We start from the raw sequence: 25,228 nt of genomic DNA, 5'->3' as shown, positions 1-25,228 counted from the left end.
ACAGTCCCATTGGCTCTAATGTTTCTGCACGCTTTGAGAGGTTTGACTGCAGTCATCAATGATGGTAGAAGACAGTCAGCAGTGCTCATCTTGTTTTGGTCCCCAAAGGATGCTGTTGAGGCAGACTTTTCAAGGGGGTTTCATATAAACAGAGACCTAAAGTCTCATTTTGATTGAGCATGCTTGCAGTGAAGTTATGCCACGCACATGTTACATGATGCACGCTACTCGCACAGCTGTGTAGTCTGACACCATTGTGCCATTCCAACAGTTCCACTCAGTATCTGTGCATCCTAATATAAAGGATTTATATAAAAATGACACTGTTGAGAAAACAGCTGAGACAGTGGTGTAAATGTGGGTCAAGAGAAATTGGCAGGAGTAAATCAAGAGATTTGGCCTGCATTTAGATATACATCTGGCTGGCATGAGGAAGTGGCTATAAATGATTGTATAGTTCATCAAGGAAATTGCTGTATTATGTTACAACAACACTCTTAAAAATGAAAGTTCAAAAAGAAGAAACATTTTTGATTCCCCAAAGAACCTTTTCTGTGAACAGGTCTTAAAAGAAAAAAAAATTCTTAGTGTGAAGAAAATTTACGTATTTTTATTTTGTTTTAAGTCTAAAGAACCTTTTTCCACTATAAAGAATGGAATGGAAAGATTCCATATTAAAAGTTCTTTATGGAACTGAAGATGCCAGTAAAAAAAAAAAATGTTTACATTTTAGAGTGAAGGTTTAGAATAATTTTGAAGAATTTTTGCAAGCTAGTTATGCTGTCCTTGTCCAAATTATTATTATTATAATATAGACTGTCAAAATGTTTTTAAGTTGGATTACTGGAGTACATTTTACAAGAAAATACTATTTCCATATCTCTACTTCAGAATTTTGTGATTAATTGAACGTGTTACTTGCCAATTCTTTGTTTTCTATTAAACTCCATCATAATAAGAAACATTACTTTTAAAACTATGGTAAGTTAAAAACAAACAAACAAACAAAATAGCGCAAACCAAGGAGACAGGTGTATCAGTAAAGAGCCTGAGATTAAATTTGAGAAATGCATAAAAAACAAAGAAAAAGCAAGGTAAATATTACTTGTGAACAGAATATTTCCCAAAAAGCTGTTTTTTTTTTTTTGTTAAATTATACAGGTGTGAAAATAAATAATTCTTTGTGTTTAGGATACATAACATACTACAGTATCATTTTGTTCCAACAAAGCTTAAAATGTCATTTAAATTCAAATAAACTATTGAGAGTGTGAAAAGTTTGTTAGGACAGGGCAGGGTGGAGGAGAGAAGGCAGATCTAAATACAGCAGTGGAAGTTTATTAATGAAAACAACTATGCAACAGCTTTACATCAAACATGCTACTGGAAACTGGACAATGAACAAAAGAAACAGGAAGCATTAAATAAAAATGATAATGAGGGACTAAAACAAGGCACAGGTGAGAATAATCAGTTAACTTATTGGTAACTAAGGAAACAAACTGGTGTCGAAAACACAGGAAGACAAGGGCAAACTAATAGTTCATGAAAACTAGACCAGAACTGAACAGAATATTTTGACAAAAATTCCTAACTGATCAAACATATTCAGAATTAAAACTTAATTATATCAAAAATAATTTACGCCATGTTTTTTAAAAGCCCCCAACACTGAATGTTTATTAAGATTCAGTTAGGACAGTGTGGTTTTGTTCTCCTTATAAATACAGCATTACAAAATTTCTTGAGCAGTAGACACATAAAGGCTGCTCTTGTGTTTTATGCCACAAAGCCAACTTCAGTGCTTCAGTGAATGTAAGGGCAATGTACAGAACATTGTTACAGGCAATGCATTTGCTAAACTCCATAAAGAAAGCAGCACTTGGCTTCTGTCTCACATCTGAACATAAGTATGCACATAATCATTATATATGGGCTCCTTTAGTCTGTCATTGTTTCTTGCTGTGAGCATAATTGTGTCTCCTGTAGGGAGGTGGCATTTAGTGTGTCTAAGAATAAATGTGCCATACAAGTTACCTTCATGCAATTTCTTGTGACTGATCCCAGTCTCTGTGTCTTATATACTTGCTTCAGATCTGTGGACTGTGGAATCGGATCTTTCACATTTACATTTGACATACTAAAGCTTTATCCAAAGGAGCTTAGATTAGATCAAAGGTGGACATTTTATCAGTTCACACATTCCCTGGAATTTTTCTTTTTTTTTTATGCAGATGACAGTGTAACTAATGCATTTATTTATTGCAAGCTATATGTTCTCTTTAGTTTCATGCTTAAATCCTGTAGTTAATCATAATCAAATCATGTTTTTCATGCTATTTTAATTGTTTTTATTTTTGAATGTATTCATATTTACCTTTAATTATATTTAACCATATTGATTTATATGTAACAATATATCAATAATCATCGATATTAATCTATATTAATCTATAATTTTTTTAAATAAAATATACTACAAATCGTTTGTATTCTGTAAGATATTTTACTGTTTTTGAAAAAAGTATTTTATGTTCACCAAGGCTGTATTAATTTGATTAAAAATGCAGTGAAAATGTAAACATATTATTACAATTTCAAAAAGCTGTTTACTACTACTATAATATATTGTAAAATGTAGTTTATTCCTGGGATGCAAAGCAGAATTTTCAGCATCATTATACTTAAATCTTCAGTGTCAACATTGAAATATGCTTATTTGGTGCTTAAGAAACATTTCTAGTTGTTTTCAATGATTAGAAAGTTTAAAAGCATTTATTAGAAATATTTTTTTTCTTTTGAATGATACTGTACCATGTGACAACAACATTTAATGATTCTCAAGTAAGTGCATCATTATAACAATACATTTACATTTTTATTAAAAATAACCCACTTTGAATCGATTAACTGTCTGAACGAATGGAATTTACTTACCAACTCCAACTTCTTACAAACATCATCCATCCATCTATCATCCATCCATCCATCCATGCATGTGTGTTTTGTATCTCTGAACACCAGAATATATCTGAAATCTGATGCTAAAGATACAACTTTTTTGTGGTTCTAACTGGTCTGTTACTGTATTCTGAGATGAGGCGAGGTCCATCAGTAACTGAACCTCACAGCAGTAGGCCGCCTCACTGGCTCATTTCAGATGCTCATTTCCTGCTCAGCTCTGCCATGAAAACATTGTCTGGAAGTGAGCCATTTATGGCAACACATTAAAACGACATTGCTAGATAGATGGAAATCAGTAAATCTCACAGTAATATCAGTAAATATCATTAGTTTGCCCATGATATAATCAGCCTGTGCAACATATCCATAAACAACTGTACTGTTTAAAGTTGGCCAGAGGGGGGCGCTAGTTGAAAAGTGTTGTAATTGTTGAGCAGGCTGCCAGCGTGATGGACAGCAGTGTGTGAAGCCAGGTGGTTTTGTTTCCGCATCACTTCCTCTGTCCTGTACTCTCCTCATTTTAGGCCTGAATAAACATTTGGACTGCCAGATCTGTGACACTCCAGAAGATGTGAATGAGACGGTGTGCGTCTGTGTGTGTGCTCATGTTCATTGTGTATGTGGCATCCTTTCTTCTGTATCTCACAGCACATATGGTCATTGTTATTCCTACTAAATGACAAAACCTGAACAGAGCCCGCTGAAGCAATGCTATCAGCTCAGCCCAAAATGTAGCTGTCAGCTGAGCTATTCCCAGTCATCCATTCACACATTCATGGTGTATGGTCATAACCCTTGAGAGGATTGCCCTCAAACATCCAGACCTAAAGATTGTAAAGGTCACTTTTTCTTTTTAAAGGAATAATTCACTTGAAACATTTTCTTTCTTTATTTGTGGAATAGAAAGGAAGATGTTTAGGGAAATGTCTGAATGACTCTTTCTCATACAATAAAAGTGGATGTGAACAGGTTGAATGGAATTTTATGTTTTCCAGTCAAGAAATAAAGTCATGGATTTGGAACATGAGGGTGAGTAAATGCTGAATATTCTTTGTGTGTGTGTGTGTGTGTGTGTGTGTGTGTGTGTGCATTATGTGTGCATGTGTGTGCAATGTGTGTGACTGTGTGACATATATATAATTTGTGTGTGTGTGTGTGAGAAACTGTTTATTTTTAAAATATTCTTTGTGTGTGTGTGTGTGTGTGTGTGTGCAAACTGTCTTTTTTGATGTCTATTTGTGAATTATGTTTATTTTATTATTTCTTTATGTGATTTTTGATAATGTATTATGATGACTCATGTGAAATAAATTTCTATGTTGGCAAAGCCAAAAATAAATGTTTTCTGTATTGATGTAAGATTTATCATTTATTTCTATGTAGAAATCATTCTAATATGCTGATTTGGTTCTCAGCAAAACATTGTTATTATCACTGTTGAAAACAGTTGTGCTGCTTAATATTTGATGAACAGAAAGTTCAAAAGAACAGCATTTAGAATTAGAATTTTTTTCTAGCAATGCTTTCGCTGTCACTTTGCTGAATAAACGTTTTAATATTATGTTAATATTAAGTTACCATAAAAGGCTGATGTATAAATGTAATTTTAGTAGACAGTTTGGATTAGTTTCTGCCTATTATTTCATTTTTCAGGCTTTACAGGGTTAAGGACTCTGATCAAACTAATGAATATAGAAGATTTTATACACTCCTATGAATGTTTAATGATGGAGAGACGTGTGTCCTCATCGTCATGGTTACACTGGCACAGACACAGTGGGACCGGTAGGGGAGCGGAGTTTCCCGCTACGAGCCGTCTGCCTGATTCACAGAAAAGCCTTCCCTATGCAAAGCATGACTGATGTTATGGACAACAGGTCAGCATTTAGGAGCAATGGCTCAGCGGAGAGGAGACCATATGGCATTGCTGGTTGGCAGGAAGGCCGTCTGATTCAATTTCATTCAAAAGACCTGTTCCTGTAGCTCAACTGGTAGAGCACAGGGGTTGATACCTTGAATGCACTGTGAGCCGCATTGGATAAAAGTGATTAAAGGGATAGTTCACCCAAAAATGAAAATTCTGTCATTAATTACTCACCCTCTTGTTATGTTAAGACCTTTGTTCATCTTCAGAACTAAGATATTTTTGATGAAATCTGAGAGCTTTCTGACCCTGCGTCGACAGCAATGCAACTGACATGTTGAAGGCCCGGAAAGGTAGTAGGGACATCGATAAAATAGTCCATGTGACATCAGAGGTTCAGCCGTAATTTTATGACGTTATAAAAATACGTTTTGTGCGCAAAGAAAACAAAAATAATGACCCCTGCATTAGCAGCACCACATGCATCCTTGCGCACACAAAAAAGTATTCTCATTGGTTTGAACCTATAAATCGCATACATAAATTGGGCCAAGTTTTCGTTCCAAACATTTGTGCCGGTGTGAGCAGTGTTGTGACCACATATTGCGCTATATGGTTCTGAATTAGCAGCTTTCTGGCAAACCAGAACATGATATCTGTTCTTTGTGTACAGTTGGGAAACAAGAAATCTGTCTTATTCATGCTGTTTTTAGTTGTTTTAAGTGTAAGAATAAGGCTAGCGCTATTGACGTAGTTGCTTGCAAACTCGGCAAGTGTGACTATTGATTTGTCACAGTCTGCATGAGTCTGAATAACTAAAAATCTGTCCAATCAATTTGTGTCAGTGACGTCTGTGGTGGAACAGAACATATTGACAGCGGGTATATCTGGGACATACGGTTGAGGGGTTAGCTATGTAGGTTGGATAAGGGCAGGTCATCCTTTGTGTTTGTCCTTCCTTCTCAAAATTGTCAGTCCCCATATGTACAAATGTGACCTTAATGAATTTTTTTTTTTCCTGATGCTGCTGACTCAACTGCAGTTGACTTTTGCTGTTCACAATCAGTTTCAAATGCTTACTGTACACTTTTGATGCTTACTATTTGCATTGATTCATTTGCATGAGAAATAAATTTGTTGCAGGCATCGCAGTTGTTAAAGAAATTTCGTATTCAGAGCAGAAACAATCTTGAAGGGATAGTTCAACCAAAAATGAAAATCCTGTCATAGTTTACTCAATCTCAAGTTCTTCCAAACTTGTATGATTATCTTTTTTCTGCTGAACACAAATTAACTTCCATATTATTATTATTATTTTTTTCTGTACTATGGAAGTCAGTGGCTAAATCAACTGTTTCACTGCCTTTCACTGACACCTAGTGGTGTGGATGTAGTATGTTGTTATGTTGTGTCTGTACTAGCATGTATATTGTGGTTTTTGTGATGATTTGGAGTTTGTTTGTGTTTTCGATTTATTTTTGCTTATGTTTAAAATGCATCTTAAAGGGATAGTCCACCTAAAACTGAGAATGCTGTTATCTTTTACTTACCCTCATGTGGTTTCAAACTTGTATGCATTTATTTCTTCTGCGGAACACAAAAAAAGATATTTGGAAAATCATTTGGAGCCAAACAACATTGGACCTCATTGACTCATTGAAAAAAAAGTTATTGTTAGTGTAGGTAGGTAGGATTGGTCATGAAATCTCAACATGGCAACACAGTTTTTAACACATCTTTTTCTGCAAGACTTCATCTGAGTGAAAATTTTAATAATATTTCTTTGAGTATAACTTTGTTTAATTGGTATAAAAAGGGTGCATCTTTAAAGCCATGCTCACCCAGTCATTGGTACATCCATTTCTATTCTCTTGCTTCAAATGTTTTGTACTTGGTTTTTTATTTTCTTTTTTTATTTTTTTTGGTCTCTGTTTTTGTTTCTTTTTTTTATTTTGAAGTTTTCTTTATTAATTTTCCTTTTTGTTTTTGCAGTGTTTCTTGTATTTTTACAGCTGTGACTTTCTGAATATCTTCTGACACAATACAGTTTATTACAGTCTTACAGAAAAAATAAATAAGCTATGAGTATTTATTACTGTGCACTGCATAAAGCATCGTGTTATTATCATATAGTGACCCAAATATCAAGGTAATATTGTATCACTGGGTCTCAGCTGATTTCCACTCCTACTTAACACTGTCAAATTTTGTTTGCCGGTCATTTCTCATTTTCCATCTTACACATGCACACACATTATGAGGGTGCAGGAAGCAGGTGGGGGGAGGTTGGAGGAGGGTCAGATCAATAGTGTTCCTGCTTTAATTAACACTCCTCCATTCAGGACACACACCAAACCAGCAGCAGTCTGCCAGCTCTATCGTGAAACTGTGTCTGCATGTGGTGGGGGTGGATGTCTGGCATCAGTACCTCACTTATCAGTTCATAAAATGTGAGAGTGTGTCTGTCTGGTTAATCTTTCTTCTTCATAATTGCATAAAAAGTGAAAATCTTCAACATTAAAAGGGATATTGTTCATTCACCCACAAAATGTACATTCTCTCATGTTTTTCCCATTTTTTTTAAGTCTTTATTTATCAAAAAATAAAATCCTGTATGAGGAGCTTCATTTGAGAAAAGCAAGCTATTGTCAACTACACACTGAAACTCAGGTCTTCATGAAAAACATAAAAATCTAAATGAATTAGGTTTTCATTTGATTACATTTTGAAGTGTTGCTTTAGGCAAGACACTACAAGCAAAACAATTGATTTTTCATGCATTAGTCAATTATTATTATATTATTCTTTATATATATTTTGCTAACATAATATGTTCTCTCAACTAGTCTAAATACACATTTAAGTGTTCATTTTACATTTAATTATGTTACTTACAGTTTATATTAAATATATTATGCATTATTATCTGTCTCTAGGTTTAATTACAAATACATTTACATTTAGTCATTTAGCAGAGGCTTTTATCCAAAGCGACTTACAAATGAGGAATCCATATTATAAATAATACATTTTATTAAAAGCCCTTTTCTCAAAATATACAGTATATGTATTTTGTTGCACTGAGTACTGTGAAATCTCCACTTCAGTCGCACTTACATAAAAACAGCTTTATTACAGCTTTATTCCTATTTATATTCTAAAGGTTTTTACAAGTTCCCTCAGCAAAAACCTTAAACTCTAATTTGTAGTCAAAATGAAACAAGAATTTTGAACCTGCATATCCAGTGTTCAGATTTCTGTTTCGGAAAGTTAGGTCTATATGCAAATTTATTTAATTAGACAATGTCTTATTTGCATATCAGCATTGGATTTTAGAAAAGTTGTAATATAAAACAATTGTCTTAATGTACTGTGATTAATAATTAACAGGGGGATGTATGATGATATCTATTCATTAAATATACCATTTTTCACACCTGAAATTGTTAAAGTTTTATGAATTAATTTCATTACCATTTTTGATGATACATTTGTATTTTTTATTTATTTATTTTATGCATTTAGCAGACTATTAAATAATAAAACAATTTGGGGAGAAAAAAAGACAAATATAACATATGGAAACATATGGAATATTGTAAATGTTTTCCCCATAAATGGTATGAGGTGAATATTATAAATATTGATACTAGATTATATGGTAAATAAAAAAATAAGTAAATGCTGTGATAGTACTTTTGACCATATCGCTCCAACCCTACCCTCTCATTCTTTTTCTTTTATGCTTCATGCACAGAATAAAAACAAAAACATGGGTTTGGAACAACATAAGGATGAATAAATAATAGTATTTTCAATTTGGGGTGAATTTTCTTTACTAAAAAGCACTCACTATATCATTAACATGGAAAGAGTATGATAACAATCATATCTAGACCATATAGACCGGTGTGTGTGTGTGTGTGTGTGTGTGTGTGTGTCCGGGTGTATGTGTCTGTCTGCCACTTCTGTCTCACCATATGCTCTAAGTAGAGCTGCTGCTGACACTATTGAGCTGACCTCCATAGCACCTATTACCAGAACACCAGTGATATCCGCTGGGATTGAGCTCGGTTGTCAAAACCCAGCAGCCTCTCAGCTGCCAGACAGGTGCTCAAACTCACAAAAACAATATTCAGTTTTACCAGAATATACCCAGGTGCATTAATCAAACAGTATAGCAGGTTTATGGATTGCATAATGCATGTTGATAAAATAACCTGTTGTTGCCTGAAAGACTGATAGCATAATAGAATTTTTAGTCTGTTTAAACCCTGCTCTTTTTTTTCTGAATTGGATTTTGCTCATTTTGAGTTAGAATTTTTGTTCTCACAGACTTACTCTGATTCTCCTTTTCTTCAAAAATATTCATTATAATAATTCTTGCTGTAAATATCAGCACAGTATTTTCAGGTAAAATACTGAAATATCAAAAAATTCCAAATGAACACTCTCTAAAATCCAAGAAAAAATGTACTTTGGAACTTTGGATACGGTTTCAGAACTGTCGTAATTAACAACAGAAGTTGTAATTAGAGTCTTAAGTTCCATTTAACCTGAAATATTCCTTAAAATACATTTCTTATTGTCAGCTTTCTATGCTAAGAATATGTCTGGGACTGAGTTTTAACGTCTATTAAATAATCTTCTGTAATTCCACCAGAACTAGTATCAAGATTACTCCAGGGGTTTGGCGTGCCCTGTTATCTTCTAATTAAAGGGATTTGAGGAAGAGAGGATTTCATTCACCACATAGTGACACACAATAGGATTGGGATATGAGGATTTTGAAGTGGTCACCAGTAAGAGAAGATCTGAGGTGTATGCTTCACTGCTCTGTTTTATGGAGGAATAGAGATGATGCTTTTGACTCATTTTGCGTGCAGTTCAAGGGCAGTGATGTGTCACATAACATGTGCAGGCTGTTAATGTTTTAGCACTGTCAAAAATGATAATAAATAAATCACAGGTTGTTTTTAGAGGTGCGTTGGCAGGAAAATTGCATACACACAAAATGGAAACATTAATGTAGAAATGTATGAATGCTACTCGCTTGCTTTTAATGATTCAACAATAATTTTTAGTGTTGTTTTGTCAGGAATGTTTGATTGAAAAGATAATAAAAGTCAGGATCAAAATGCAGCAAATCTTTTAATAATAATAAATAAATAAATAAATAAATAAAAAATACTCATATCTAGAGCTGGCAGAACGCAAACAGAACAACCCAACAATATCTAATGAAGACAGACAATGGATTGAGGAAAACACAGAACGTAAATACACAGACCAAACCAGCCAATGAAATGAATTACAGGTGCAGACCCTAATCAAACAACAAAACACCATAGCAACAGATAAAAAATAAAACAAGGAACCTCACTGAAGACACAAGAGACTGATTGAAAACTGAGACACAGAACCGAACCATAATACAAAATGTCACCCAAACAGAACACAAACTCAGAATACATTACAACCACGTAATACCATTTTTTTTTTTTTTTTTACATACAAAACAAATAGTGCCGGCTACTATATAGCAAATATCGCCTGTGTGATCATTTATAGCGTCGCAAAATGTAAAATAAAAGTAAAACTGTAAGATGAATTGTTGAATAAAGTCATTTTTGTTTTCTTTGCACACAAAAAGTATTCTCATAGCTTCAAAAAATTACAGTTGAACCACTGATGTCACATGGATTAATTTACCAATGTCCATGCTATGTTTCTGGACCTTGATCATGGTAATACCCTTGCTGTCTATGGGAGGGTCAGAGAGCTCTCGGAATTCATCAAAAATATCTTACGGAGGTCTTACGGGTTTGGAAGACATCAATCTACATTTTTCTAATCTCTTTAAAATTTCAAGAAGCTCTTTATTATAATACCACAGTTCAAAATGTCTGAATATGTAGTTAAAAAAAATTCTTCTGTCAGCTACCCAAGTACCATTTTTATCTAATCGCTGTACCGCCACACTGCTTTTTTTTTTTTTTTTTTACAGGAGCTTCATCATCATAATCATAATTATTATACAAGTGATGCATCATTCAACAAGTGCTGAAACACCATCACACATAAACATCATCGTCTGCGCACAGGCTGGAGTGATGCTGACGCAGGTGGACAGAGGGGGAGGAGTCTCTGTTGCAGCGCCAGTCTCGCACTTCAACCGATGCGCCGCGTCCACGGCAGCCTCGCGTCAGCACTTCAGCGACAGAGAGGAAAGCGCGGCAGCACCGCCGGTCACATCTCGAACTTGTCAGACTTTGCATGACACCCGATTTCGAAGCATGGATTCGGACGCGGATTGTTGTCATTTTGGATGAAGTCACGGTCTGCTGCAGATAACCCCGCCTTGTGACACCTTGCGAACCGACACCGGCTTTCTCGCTCATCGCACTGTTGTTCATTTACTGACGGATTTCAGGGCGACTGCTGTGTAATATGATGATGCGTCCGTGTCTTGCGCGCCGGGCTCTGGGCTGAACGCATGCATGAGCGCGGAGCATGGATAGATAGCGCGTTTCTCTCTCTGCGTTTCTCAGTGTAATCAGCGCCTTTCTCGATGGATGAGGAAATAGACACCCGCAAGATCAACAACAGCTTCCTTCGCGACCACAACTATGCAACTGAAGGTATATCTCATCACATGATCGCCTTCTCTCAGGTGCACATAGAGTCAGACCTCCTAAAGGAATTATTTGGAAACAGTTCTAAAGGTTCCTGGTTTGGCTTTAATAAGGCAATCCTGTATGCATCCTTTAGGATTAAAAAAAAAAAGAAAAAAAGAGAATTATTATTATAATGTGAAACCACTTCTAATGGGAATTTGTTTAATTTTTTTCTGATTCCAATAAGAATCTTCTAGAACACATTGGGTTCTAAGGATCAAAAATAGATTATAAAATCCTTTAGGAGTTACAGTTTATGAAGTAGGATTTTATTTGATCCCATTAGGATCGGTGCCAAATTATGATGGAAATCCCTTTAGCAATCATGTGCAAGTGCAAATGCTTATTTCTCATAAGTGTGTCAGTCATGCTGGCATCTTCCATGTGTAACACAAATATAGCAATGCAAAATACTGATTGTAGTGTTTTATTTAAGCTAAAAATAGATGAGCAGTCAGACTAACACTTTAAGAAGATTTTCTGCTGGTGGTTTAGTCCGCCAAGCTCCATCAGTATAAGAGCTGACAGTTTAGATTTGAATGTGGTGGTCTAATATAACATAGTAGGATACATTAAGATGTATTTCTAACAAAACAAGGCGAAAATCAACTAGCTATCATAGCTCGGAACCAATCTTAATTGGAACTTTATTTTAATATTATGACATTTTAGAAAAACCTAAATCTTTTAGAATGCATACTTTATGAGTTGCAGTTCATACAGTATCCCTTTAGGATCAGTTCCAGTCCTAAAGGATCCTGTACACATTTCTTTTGGAGAACAAATAATTTGTTATTTCTCTAGAATTGTCACAACTGAAATGCTTACAGTGGAAACCTACTGTCAAAACTAGGCTTTTGCACAGTTACAAACATTTTCCATTGTGAACTGTTACAGTTCTTTCAATTGTCTTCCAAGGCAATGCAGCCAGTGCAAACTCTAGATTATATTGACAGTATAAAGGCATTCTTCTTCTCTGACAATAGACAGCTGAGGAGTTTCACTGAGCCAGACCCTCCTCTCATGCACAGACAAGAAGCCTTCAACAGGACTGGTGCGATGCATCAGTGAATGGGGGGTTGGTTGGAGACCGAGGTGGAGAGAAAAAGGGAGGGAGGGATAGTGAGAGAAGGGAATAAATCAGAGATTAAAGCCAGAGAACACATAGACAGATGTGATGTCATTCCAGCTGTGAAAATCCACTTTTCAGGCCTCTTCCCGTCTCCAGGCTATGCTCAAATCCAGTCTTTAAGAGTATTTATTCATTAAAGCCAACATGGAATCAAAATGGACAATGTTTGCTTTCTTAATTCACATTTCTGGTCTTACTGTGTGTAATTCGTAATAACTTTTTATTTAGTTTACAGCTGAGACATGTTGAGGAAGATTAAGGTGGATCAATTTTGTGTTTTGGGGCAAAAGGTGTAATGCTTGCACAAGCTTGTTTTAAGACTCTTATTTAATATCCTGACTGCTGCCTCAGAATTGGTAACCAATTTTTTTGCACAAACTTTTGGGGTATTGTGCTACGGTTGTCGTGATTTTGCCAAGTAAGAGATGTTCCTGGATCAACATCTTTTGATGATCCTGGATCAACATTACTGTCCAAAAATATAGACTTAAACCCAACCCCATCCTGGAACAACATAATGGTCATAATTTATTGATGTAATCATTTGGAAATGATAGCTGATTAACAAGGGTGTAGAAGCACCTAACCCTGATTTTAAGCCTAAAACAGATATTTCCTGAAAAGTTATATCTCAATTCTGATTGATTGATTGGAATGCTGTTCCAGGATCAACAAGGATGTTGATCCAGGAACATGTTGTACTTGGTGAATCACTCTCACCATTGTGCTACATGTGTTGACATCAAAGCATGGTTGGCAATTTTCTTCAGGTTTGGTGCATTGAAAGCATTGGTCGCATCAAAATGAAAATTTTGTCATTAATTTGTCATTAATTACCCCAATGTCGTTCCAAACCCGTAAAAGCTCAGTTCGTCTTCGGAACACAATTTAAGATATTTTGGATGAAAACCTGGAGGCTTGAGACTGTCCAATAGACTGCAAAGTAAATAACAGTGTCATGGTTCATAAAAGGTATGAAAGTCATTGTCAGAATACTCAATAAATTGAGTTCCGAAGATGAACGGAGCTTTTACAGGTTTGGAACGACATGGGGGTAAGTGATTAATGACAAAATTTTACCTTTAAGAGAATACAGTAGTGCACTGAGAAACGAAAATTCTGGATGATCTCTTTTTATTCCAAACCCAATATGACTTTGCTGGTTGCTCGTCTCCATTCATTTTCCATTCTAATTATTTTTAAACATTTTAACAAAAGCATCAAAATAATATCAATTATCATTCAAATAGTTATAATTCATACAACTTGTGCACCATATTCCAATTCTTTTGAAGCCATGCAATTCCTTTGTGTGAGTTACAGACTGAAATTTACGTCAGTCTTCCGATAACCTTTCCCTGCAGGGAGCTGTTATCCACTGTAACTAGATCATTGAGTCAAGTGAGTTGAAGTGAACTGACTTCAATTTGTGAACCAATCGTTCAGACTTTTTTGGTGAAGTAGATCAACCGATTCATTGAAGTGATGTGATTAATTTATAAATTGGACATTTCTACTTTCATTATAAACTCTAGGATGGATGTCAACAATTAGGGCTGCACAATAAATCTAAGTATAGATGATTAACGAAAGTGAAAGGTGTCGATTACAGAATTACAGAATTCCATTTGGTTTTACGTTATCTCAAAGAATGTAGCTTGCAGTTGATCTACAAAAAAGATATTTAAAAAACATTTATTATGATTACAATATTGAAGGAAATAATCAACAATTATGATTACGATTGTAATGCAGGATTATAAGAACTGAAGTTTTGTTTTGTTCTTCACACAAAATTATGGATTTAGAAGACTGGATTTTTTGATACCTTAATGGTACTTTTACATGATTGTTGAAGCTTTTACGCTCCATTCTACATTCATTGCATGAAAAAAGCATCTATTAAAGTATTTTAAAATGCTTCCTTTTGTGTTTAATGGAAAGAAGCAAAGGTTTATTTAAAAGCATTTAAATTACATGACATTATTACACAATTAAATAAATGATTACAGAATTTTCAATTTTGAGTGAACATTTTTTGTCCCAATCTGTTACTGTGCTATGGACATAAATGATGTGGTTTGTTGAGTAGAGGTGTGCTCTTACCTTTATAGAAACTCCATACAATAATCATAGACATTTAGGGTTGGCTTTTGACTTGGCTCACTAAGTAAAACCTTGCAAATACTGTACATATAAGCACCCTAGAAACTTGGCAAGTGTATAACAACGTCAAAAGCAAGCACCACTCATATTTTCTTCAGGTTATGTAAAAAGCTAGTTGTTGATTGTCTTGCAATGTTAGAGCTTCAGCAAGCTGAGATTTTTAATCACTCTTACCTAGAAGTATAATAGCATTTAAAACTGACATGGGATGTTATGGAAAACTTCCAGAAGCCTCTGAATTTTTCCTCTTATGTGTATAGAGCAAGATCATCTGCAGAAAACCGACGAACAGTCGTTACCAGACACAGCTGTGCTCAGAGCTTGAAAAGTTAACCACCATTGTACTGATGCCTCTGTGGTTTTGACAATCAAATAAATAAATGATAACCTATGCATTTTTAAAGCAGCTATTATGCACCCATGTTTATCCCTGCCACGCTCTGCTCCACAAGGTTCTGTCAGCATCTTTGTGCAGGGTAGACAACAACAGAGCAAATACACACCACAGAATGAAAGCCTTTACAATAAGGTCAAGGTGAAACTTATACATAAGGTTGACATACATGTGCCATTCAAGACCTTTTGACCTCAGTCACATAGAGAGAGGTAATGTTATCTAAATCATAGCTGTGCAGACAAAACAACCTAGTGAGTGTTTAGTCTGCAGTAAAATACACCTGCACCCATCAAAGACATTGCCTTAGGTCAGACATTTTGTTAAAGGAGTAAATACTAAATACTAAAGTGTAAAGAAGTTATATGTGTAGTACCATAAGGTGATCAGCAGTGAATGAAGGTCTGAGTGAAATTCGAGGAAGATCAGTGGTGATTTAGGCCTGGTCAGGTACACTGAAGGGTTGATTGGGAAGGTAGGGTCACTTTCTGAGCGATCCTTCTCTAATCTGATCTCAGAGACTTATCTGGCTCATCTCTTTCCTTGCAGATGCTTCCTGTGATTTTTCTGTCAAGCAGGGAAGATTTTGTCTAGGGCAGTATATTTAGAAAATCATGGTGTGTATCGCAAAGCTTATAAAACATACCGTCATACAGTTATTCTAAAGCTGAAATGTGTTAAATGTGCTTTTTCTTTGTTTTTGGCCAGTTATATTATTATTTTATTATTTTAGATATAATTTATGATATATAGCTAATTTAGATATAATTATGCGTGCACATATGTATGTTTTTGCCAATGCTGATGAGGAGGAGGGATAAGAAAATTTCTTGACTTTACTGACAGCTGTTTGGTTCTTCTAAGTGCAGTCAGAGAATTTTCTTTAAGCCCCCCTCCTCCCCAGCACCACCTGTCTATAATTGTCTATAATCACCAGTATATAATGATTAACTAAAAGACATTACAGGGCACAGTACTTGTTGTATGCAGCTGTAGAGTCTGAAATCAAACATTAAATAAAAACTCCAGCATGCCCCCCACCCTCCACTCCTGCGTTAGCAGAGGCCTAGAATAAGGCTGCTTCCTTTGGGATAGCTTGTGAGTTCAAAAGGAAACGAGAGATACTGAAAAACAGAGGGGTTGAATCCTACAGAGAATATATAAAGTAGACTGAGATGTGTTATTAACACATGGCTCACCTATAAACCATGCTTTGCACCAAACTGTCTCATGAAGGAATAACTGTAAACTAGAGGTAAACTGGAGCAATTTTATTTACCAACATGGTTGCCAGAATAGTGCTTATGTGGTTGCTGAGGCATTCTGAGTGGCTTTTAGCATGTTGCTGTGTGGCTGCTAGGGTGCTCTGGGTAGTTGGTAGGTGTTTGCTTACTGCAAAAAGTAAAAAGAGCCTACCCTGAAGTTTCTGTGATATTCTGGCCTCTAGGTATGTCTCAGGTTTCTCCTTCATATAAGTAAGTTTTACACCTTTATATTGTCCACCAGGCAAATTTTCTCTCTCTCTGTGTATTTGCCCACAGTCTTAGTGTCTTTGTTTACAAGAAGCCGTAGGCATGTATGTACATATGAGTGGCACTATTGCTATTGTGTGTATCAAGGCGTATGTACTCATCTCACAAGATACCATCATCATTCAAGTAACAGTTGATTTGCAAGTTCCATCTGTTTATCAAGTGGTCCACTGACTTTAGATCTACTTTACAGCTGAGTTCATCCCATAATCCCATTGGCTCGTACATCTGTTCATTCTGGCATCTTGGTAAGGTTCTTGCCATTAGTCTGAGGGCATTACGCACCCCAGGAAATCACTTAATTCCTCAGGCGAAGCTTCATTCTGGCTCAAATGCAGCTGTTCCTCAGGCGAAGCTTCATTCTGGCTCAAATGCAGCTGTTGACAAACAATGTTATAAAAGATTCTTAATTTCTATTCATCTACTGAATCTTGAATGCACTTTCATAAAAAAACACTGCCCAGTGTATACACTACCATTCAAAAATTTTTGATTTTTTGAATTTTTTGAAAGAAAGAAAGAAATTATAAGTTAGCAAGGACACATTTAATGTCAAAATTCTAAAAAACAGATTCAAATCTTTTGCTATATCTAAGAATCTTGGAAAAAAAACACTTGAAGAACACAAGTAATGTTTCTTCAACAGCAAATCTGCATATTAGAATGATTTCTGAAGGATCATGTGAAACTGAAGACTGGGAGTAATGATGCTAAAAATTCAGCTTTGCATCACTGGAATAAATTACAATTTAAAATGAAATATGAAACATAATTGTAACAATATTTTAAATATTACTGTTTTTACTGTATTTTTGTTTAAACAAATGCAGCCTTGGTAAGCATAAGAGACTTATTCAAAAAATGCTAAAACAAATCTTTTGAATTGTAGTGTACACTTTCTGAAGTCTCTCAAACCTTTATAAATGCATTTTAATAAATACTAATAGTTTTAAAGTTAATACGTTTGTTGTTCGAGTCTGAAATCTGATTGGCTGTTATATTTTGTATAAGAATATATTACTAATGATAAAAACATTAATCCAGGAAAGCATCCTACTTGCCCCAAATCATCGTCGCCATATAAGACCTTAAGACATTGTTTTGTATGTTGCTTTCACAGTCATTTGTTCAAACAGGAATGTTACAGTAGTGCATTAAATGGTAGTTGTAACCAAGTCCCTGTTCTGATCCCAGCAGTCCCTCTTGTTATTACACCGTTGTTTGATGGAGTGGAAAAGGAACAAATTAACAGTTTGTTGGAGGTAGTTTCTCTGGACACAGAGTGTTCATTAATTTACAGGCACAGGGTAGCGGCGTGCCCTTCGGACCTCCTGACCCTGCGTTAGTGCTATGGCGGTGTCGCTCTGCCGGCGAGTGCGGGAAGGGGGATGGGGTCTAGTCAGGGATCCTTTTGGCTCCATTGTGACCCTCTTGTGTTGGCTCATTAAAATCAGTTTGCTGATGCTTCCCGTTTTGGCGCCTCTCTCTTGCTCTTTATCAAATGCCCTGCGGCATTGTAGCACAAGCTACCAAATTTTTTGACGTTGTTTGCACCTCAGTTGCCTCTCTCTGTCACCTCCTGCGTCTTCTCATTATGTTTACCCAATTTGAACGACAAAACCCTGTACCTCCTTTTCCTCTCCTCATTACTGCACCGTCAGCATCATGGTTCTCTCCTTTCACACTGGGTGACGGACAAATGGAGGTGCCGCAGTGCATATTGACAACCATTTAAGCAGTAGCAGTCTGAAAGCAGAAAAACGATTTTTCCAGAGCTGAAGTAGATTGGTAGTCATCTGTGTGTAACAGCCACCTTATTACCGCCCACAGCGTTCTCAAAGAAAATAGCTTGGAAACCTGTATGAAAACATGTCAGATTACTACAGTTGCTTCTTCATTTAATGTCCACAGCCATATTTTCTAGAAGGTGATGTGATGGTAATGGCTATTAGAGGTCGATAAGATTGAATTTGGCCTTCTCTGGATTCAATTTACAGTTGTTTGAGCCGGAGAAGATGGAAAGTGAAAATACCCATGGGTATTGTCTTTTTAGAACATGCACATGCAGTTGTCTTTATATTTTAAGAGAATTTGCATTTACTTTAAAATGGCCAAAATCTTTTCATTCTGAAGATGTATGGTGATTGAAAAAACATTCCAGATGCTCTCCAACCTCCTACACAGATTCAGTGTGTGGACCAGTGTGGAAATATCTTTATTTTCACCAGTCCAATAAAACAACAGGTCAAGAAGGAAAAGGTAAAAAGTAATGGCTGTATGTGACCTCTGAATGTTCTTTGTTGTGTATTGTGCATTTTAGCAATTGTAGTACTATATACTGCAGAAATAATGTTATTCAGAAGCCAGTTTAAACTGTTGCTAATGTGGCAACTTCTGTAATTTAAAAAACATCATAAATGTGATGAAGTCTTGTTAATACCATGATGACTCAGCCTTTCTGCTCTGTCAGTGGAGTAAAGCCATCATCTGCTCAGCCAGGAGGGTTGATTATTCAGCTTCACATGCTGTTTCCAGTCAAGGATAGCGCATTAGCATGTGTGGTCACAGTAAAGACTCTAGAGACCATTAAATAAAACCCGAGAGAACCCTGAGCAGAATATACTTCATGTAAATTTCACATGAAATTCACAAAGCAAAACATCAGTTTCCCGTTTCACCCGAAAATGAAAATTCTGTCATTTACACACCCTCATGTTAAAGACCCCCTGTTTTTAATGTTGTTTACATTTCTATCTGGTGTTTTTTTTAAAATGCAAACCATGTGCAAAATCATCAGTCATCACCATTGCTAAGCATTTCTTTCCTTAAAACTGCAGTGTACCAAAGATGGTTTGAAACAGTCCCCCAAACATGTAACAAATCAATATAACCAAACATGTAACCAATCCCCTCAACTAGTGGGGTGGAGCTTTTCATATCATTAGTGTAGAGTTGTCTGAGGTAGCAAATGGGGTTGTGTAAAATCAGCAACACATTATTAGCTGTATTATTAGGTAAGAGTTTATTATATTCAAGTCATTTTAACAGAAATTAGGTAAGAGTTTATTATATTCAAGTCATTTTAACAGAAATTATTTTCATGGGAAAAATGTTTAAATATGTTTAAATATGTTTAAATATTTTGAGGATCAAAATGGGATACAATTTGTGATTGAAGGGGACTTTAATACTACTGACCATCATAAAATGGAAGAATGGAAGAAAAATATGCAGGTTTTAGCACAAAATACACTAAATAAAGTTAAAGTTTTGGCCATGATTATTATGCAGTGAAAATCTGATATTGTGATGACAGCAACCATAGATTGTGATCTTTTGTTGTATAAAAATGTCAAGTGGCACAAATTTGGCAATATAAATAGAGAAAATATGTCACACTGATGCATGTGAGACACATGTGGTACTCCCAATACAAAAACGGTCCATTTAGCCTCCGATTACAGCGTATGGGCACAATAAACCTGTATTAGAGATGCAGATGGTCGCAGATGTTGCCAGTAATAGAGACAAATAGTGCCAGTGTGCAGGGTGCCACTGAATGCTGATGTTGACATGTTCATAAGCTACTGCAGGAGCGATAACAACCAGACCCATTAATGTGGACCAGATGTCACATTCACAGACACGCTTTCTCTATCCCTCACAGCTGCTTAGGCACATAGAACCGAAGATATTTACAATTGACATGAATCAGTCATTGTAAATCATTGTAAACAATGCTGTTTAGCAGGTGTCGGGGAAGCTGCTTTGAACCTGTAGCTTGCCAAGCTGCAATCTACTTACTGTATAAATAAAAGTGTTACACTACAGTCAAGTTGGTTTTTTTGGGGGGGGGGGGTTTGTAGTTTGGTAAACCAGAAGAAAGAGTAGCTATATGGGGCAATATGTTTTGTTTTTTGATATTTAACAATATTTCAATATTAAATCAGTTTAAACTACTGTCCCATGCTAGGGAGGAGACTTGAAAGTAAGATATTACCTTCTGTAAATTTAAAAGGTTTAAAAATAACTATTTTGTACTAGACATGAACTGTCACACTACTGAAAAATGTAGTGACGTTAGTAGCACTGCTTCTTTTAGTTAGCTATTCCTCAACACTGCTTTTAACCTACAAGGTCCTGTGCTTGGCTCCTTGCATTTGTGTCTTTGTTTACTGCTGCTGCATGGCCATAAATCAAGACTGATTTATTTTCTCCCTGCCCATTGATTCCTGTGTGGTAATTTATGTATCCATATGGAATAGGCCTTTCTCTGCCACTGCAGTGGAAGAGTAGTGCTGCTTCAGTACCTGAACTCAGCAAATCGCCTTTTTATATTTACTGCAATCCCCCCCAGTCAGCATCGAGCCACCCAATACCTGCCAGACAAAAGACTTCTGGCCCCTAACAGCTAACAATGGAGGGCCAACACTGCAGGCAATTACAGTCCATGGGTAATAGCCTGTATTGAGTTGTAGGGAGACCAGGATGCAGTTTATCTGTGTATGTCTTCAGAGAAATAGTTCAGCCAAAATGTCAGTAGAGTCATTCTCTGCTTTCTGTGGAAAACTCTAACACACACACAAATATATTCAGGTAGGGTGTAAAAAAGTGCATAGTCCAAATCATTCATTCTTTTTAAAATTGGCAACAAATCCAGTTACTGGTTTTATGACACCTGTTAAATACTATTTAGAGATCAGTTTAAATATGAAATGTAGAAATTATGAGATACTAAGTGAAAGTTATGAGATAATCATAATTATGATTTAAAATTTAAAATTATGACAAAACAACAACAACAAAAAATAATTAACCTAACTCAAAATTATGGCAAAAAGTCAAAGTTATGGCACAGAAAGTCAAAATGATGACAGAAAGTTGACATTATGAAATAAAAAGTCATGGTCACAATTTATTTTAAGGTCCAGTTCTCACTATCAACTAATTAACTGATGATTAACTACAGTTTTTGCCTCAATTAACTCCTAATTTGTTGCTTATTAATGTTAGTAAGTAGTTAAAAATAAACAGCCATTATGCTAGTAATATGCATGCTAGTTAATAGAGAGAATTGGACCTTAAAATAAAGAGTAATAATAATGACTAAAAATAATCATAAATGTGATTTCTCTCATACCTTTGCTTTTGCATGTCATACTTTCAACTTTTCATCTCAGAATCATGACTTGATCATATTTTTGACTTTTATCTCTTAATAATGACTTAGTATCTCATAATTTTTAACTTTTTTATGTCATGATTATGCTTTACCAAAGCATTCTTTATTTCTTATATGGCGGAAATGAGCTTCCATGTTATTGCATTGGCATCATAAAGCTATCATTATTTGTGACTGATGATGTGAGGAATGCAACAATTTGGCAAAGCAACGTCAATATATTTTTTTTTCTCTAGTATTCCTCTCTTGAAAGCCACTCCCCAAATCTTGAATTTCTATATTTAGCACCTCTGTTTCTTTGACCTGATTGCTAAATGATTGTTCTTTTAGCTCTTTGACCTCTCTTTGGGTAAAGAGAAAGCAAACTCCAGCAGTCTGCTGCTGTTCACAGTTCTCATGTTATCTCTCTGGATCATTAGATGCAGAGCGGCTCCCGTTTGTTATTGACTGGTTCCCGGTAAGCGATGCTGCCAAGCCAAACACCCCCTGGCTATCCCATTCAATTTATTCATGAAACGAAATATTTTAGCTTCAGCCCCTGGAGGCATATTCATTATTCCCAGAGTAAATCTGCTCACAGTACAGTAGTGGAAAAAGAGTGGAAAGGCAGGAGGTAGTTTGTAGGGAGACAGGAGACAGTTCGGTTGATTTAGATATTTTTAGCATTTTACTCCATTATATTAATAGCAAAAAGTGTTTAAGGTTTTGAAAATGTCAACGAATTAAAGCATACTGTAGTTAATACATCTCCTATTCCTATTTTTGAGTGTGAGATTTTATTCTTTAATTTAGGGACCAATTCTCACTACTATTAATTACAACTTTTGCTTTAATAAACTCCTAATTTGTTTCTTGTTGTTAACTTTAGGTATTGGGGTAGGTTAAAGGATATAGAATATGGTCATGCAGAATAAGGCATTAATATGTGCTTTATAAATACTAATATGCTAGTAATATGCATGTTAATAAGTAGCTAGTTAACTGTAAGAAATATTAAACAAGAACATGAATATGCAGTGTTCCAATTTGTGTTCTTTATTCCATATCACTAGAGTGAGCCTGCAATATTAAGTTCAATTTTGAAGTATCGGATTAGATTCTGCAGAAAATTCCACACCTGCGTCATTCAGTTTCTATTATGTCATGTGTAAACACAGAAGAAGGTTCAGCTACAGCATATCACTGTGTGGGTGCATCATGTGGCTACAGTAAATAGTGTTGTTTAAACTAGTCAGCAAGCTAGCATTTAACATGGATGGTAGCCCTTGTTGACCTTTTGGTGAAACACCTTTTAAAAACAACCTTTTAAAAAGCCAGCTGCTATTTGCACTAAGTGTAAATAGTGATAGAGGCTATTTACACTGTCTAAATAATTAGATGCTATTTACACTGTGTGAAAATAGCACATTTTCTTAGCGATAGATGCTATTTACATGTTAAAATAGCAGGATTTTCTGCTATTCATACTACTTATTATTTATACTACTTACCTCAGTATTGTAGTATATTATAAAACAGTATGTAATAATAACTTATTGAGTGTAAATTTTAATTTTAATTCTAATTATTAAATGGATGCCACCTTATTGGGACAAAAAAAAGAGAAAGTGACGTGACATACAGCCAAGTATGTTGAGCGATTGTGGGTGTTGTTTCCATTCTCCAGGAAGCGCTGCTCATGAGAGAAGAAAGGTGAACACACACACACACACACCGTGCAGTGAACAGCCATTTATTGCTGCGGTGCCCGGAGAGCAGTTCGGGGTTCGGTGCCTTGCTCAAGGGCACCTCAGTCATGGTATTGCCGGCCCGAGACTCGAACCCACAACCTTAGGGTCAGGAGACAAAGTCTCTAACCACTTTTCTAATGTAATTTGAAATTTGAAAAGGGAGAAAAAAAGTTCGCCAAAAGGCAGATTCGAACCCGTGTCGATCACATCAAAATAAGTACGACACACATTTTACCATCTGTGCCACTGGAGCTGACGGCTATCAACTGTCTTTCATAATGCTGACTAGTCGAATCACATGTTTGTGGGCGGAGTTGGTGTAAATAGGTTCTGTCAACAAGGCGGGCTATTTGCACTGTGTAAATAGACACTTCGTTTTAAAAAGCCTCGAAAAATTTAAAATTGCAAATAGCCAACAGCAACAGAGCCAAAAACAGATATACAAAATCTCATTGTGAAATAAAGGCTTTTGCTAGTTCATGTTGGCCATAATTATTGACACCCAATTATTGCAACATCCTTTTCCTGAGATAACAGCTCTGAGTTTTCTCCTATAATGCCTGAAGAGTTTGGAGAGCACCTGATAAGAGATCAGAGGCCATTCCTTTATCCAGAATCTCTCTAGGTCCTTCAGATTCACAGCTCCATGTTGGCACTTCAGTTCATCCAACTCATTTTCTACAGGGTTCAGGTCAGAGGACTGGGACGGCCATGGCAAAAAACTCCATTTTGTGCTCAGCAACCCATTTGTGTTGTTTGTTTTGGATTATTGTCCTGATGGAAGATCTAACCACAGCCCATTATAAGATTTCTAGCAGAGGCAGTCAGGTTTAGATTTGTTAATCTGTTGGTATAGAATGCCATGCATCTGAACAAGACGTCCAGGACCTCAGAAAAACAGGCCTTCTGACTCAAGACTAAACTAATCTCTGCAATTCTCCATCTGTGAGCCTTGGAGAGTCTTTGGCCTCTCCTCCTCACAGTGCATTAGGATGATATAGACACATGTCCTCTTCCAGGCAGATTCGTAACATCTTTAGTTGATTGGAACCTCTTCATTATTGCCCTGATGGTGGAAATGGGGATTTTCAACTTTTCTTACAGCCACTTTCTATTTTGTGACGCTCAACAATCTTGTTCTGCACATCGGAACTATATTCTTTGGTTTTACTCCTTGTGATGGATGATTAAGGGAATTTGGTCTTTGTGTTTCTCATATTTATAATCCTGTGGAACAGGAAGACATGGCTGGACAATTTCATGCTCCTAGTCACCCTGATGTGCTAAAAAATTTAAATATGAATGGGAATATACATCAAATATATTTTACTCATAAGAATTTCTAGGGGCGCCAATAATTGTGGCCAGCATGCATTGGAGAAAACTTCTTTTGAAAGCCACAATAGTAACGAAAAGTCGATTGCAATTTCCGTTTCATGCAGTATTTAACGTATCTTGTGGCAGCTCTGGTTTTTCCATGGCTTAAAAATTAGTTTCTCAAACATGTCCTGACCTCTGTTAATACAATGCATGGCTTCCAACGACCAAAACTCTGTCTCTATAATAATACAACAAAAGAAATGTCAA

General features: G+C 35.9%; 1 protein-coding gene across 2 annotated transcripts in view; it reads left to right on the top strand.

The window, feature by feature from the left end:
• Positions 1-25,228, top strand: part of LOC109073004 (serine/threonine-protein phosphatase 2A 55 kDa regulatory subunit B beta isoform) — a 55,486-nt gene that overhangs the window by 7,432 nt on the left and 22,826 nt on the right. The window contains exon 1 of one of the 2 annotated variants that reach the window (XM_042748083.1): positions 10,960-11,469. The exons of the other annotated variant lie outside the window; for it this stretch is intronic. Coding sequence (XP_042604017.1) covers positions 11,400-11,469 — 70 coding nt within the window. The 5' untranslated portion in view covers positions 10,960-11,399. Of the gene's footprint in view, positions 1-10,959; positions 11,470-25,228 lie in introns of those variants that run through there. 2 annotated transcript variants of the gene reach the window in all.

This window comes from Cyprinus carpio, chromosome B21 (assembly GCF_018340385.1).
Source record: "Cyprinus carpio isolate SPL01 chromosome B21, ASM1834038v1, whole genome shotgun sequence".
Taxonomy (NCBI): Eukaryota; Metazoa; Chordata; class Actinopteri; order Cypriniformes; family Cyprinidae; genus Cyprinus; species Cyprinus carpio.
The sequence above is the reverse complement of the archived record's forward strand: the minus strand, read 5'-3'. Positions and strand labels throughout refer to the sequence as shown.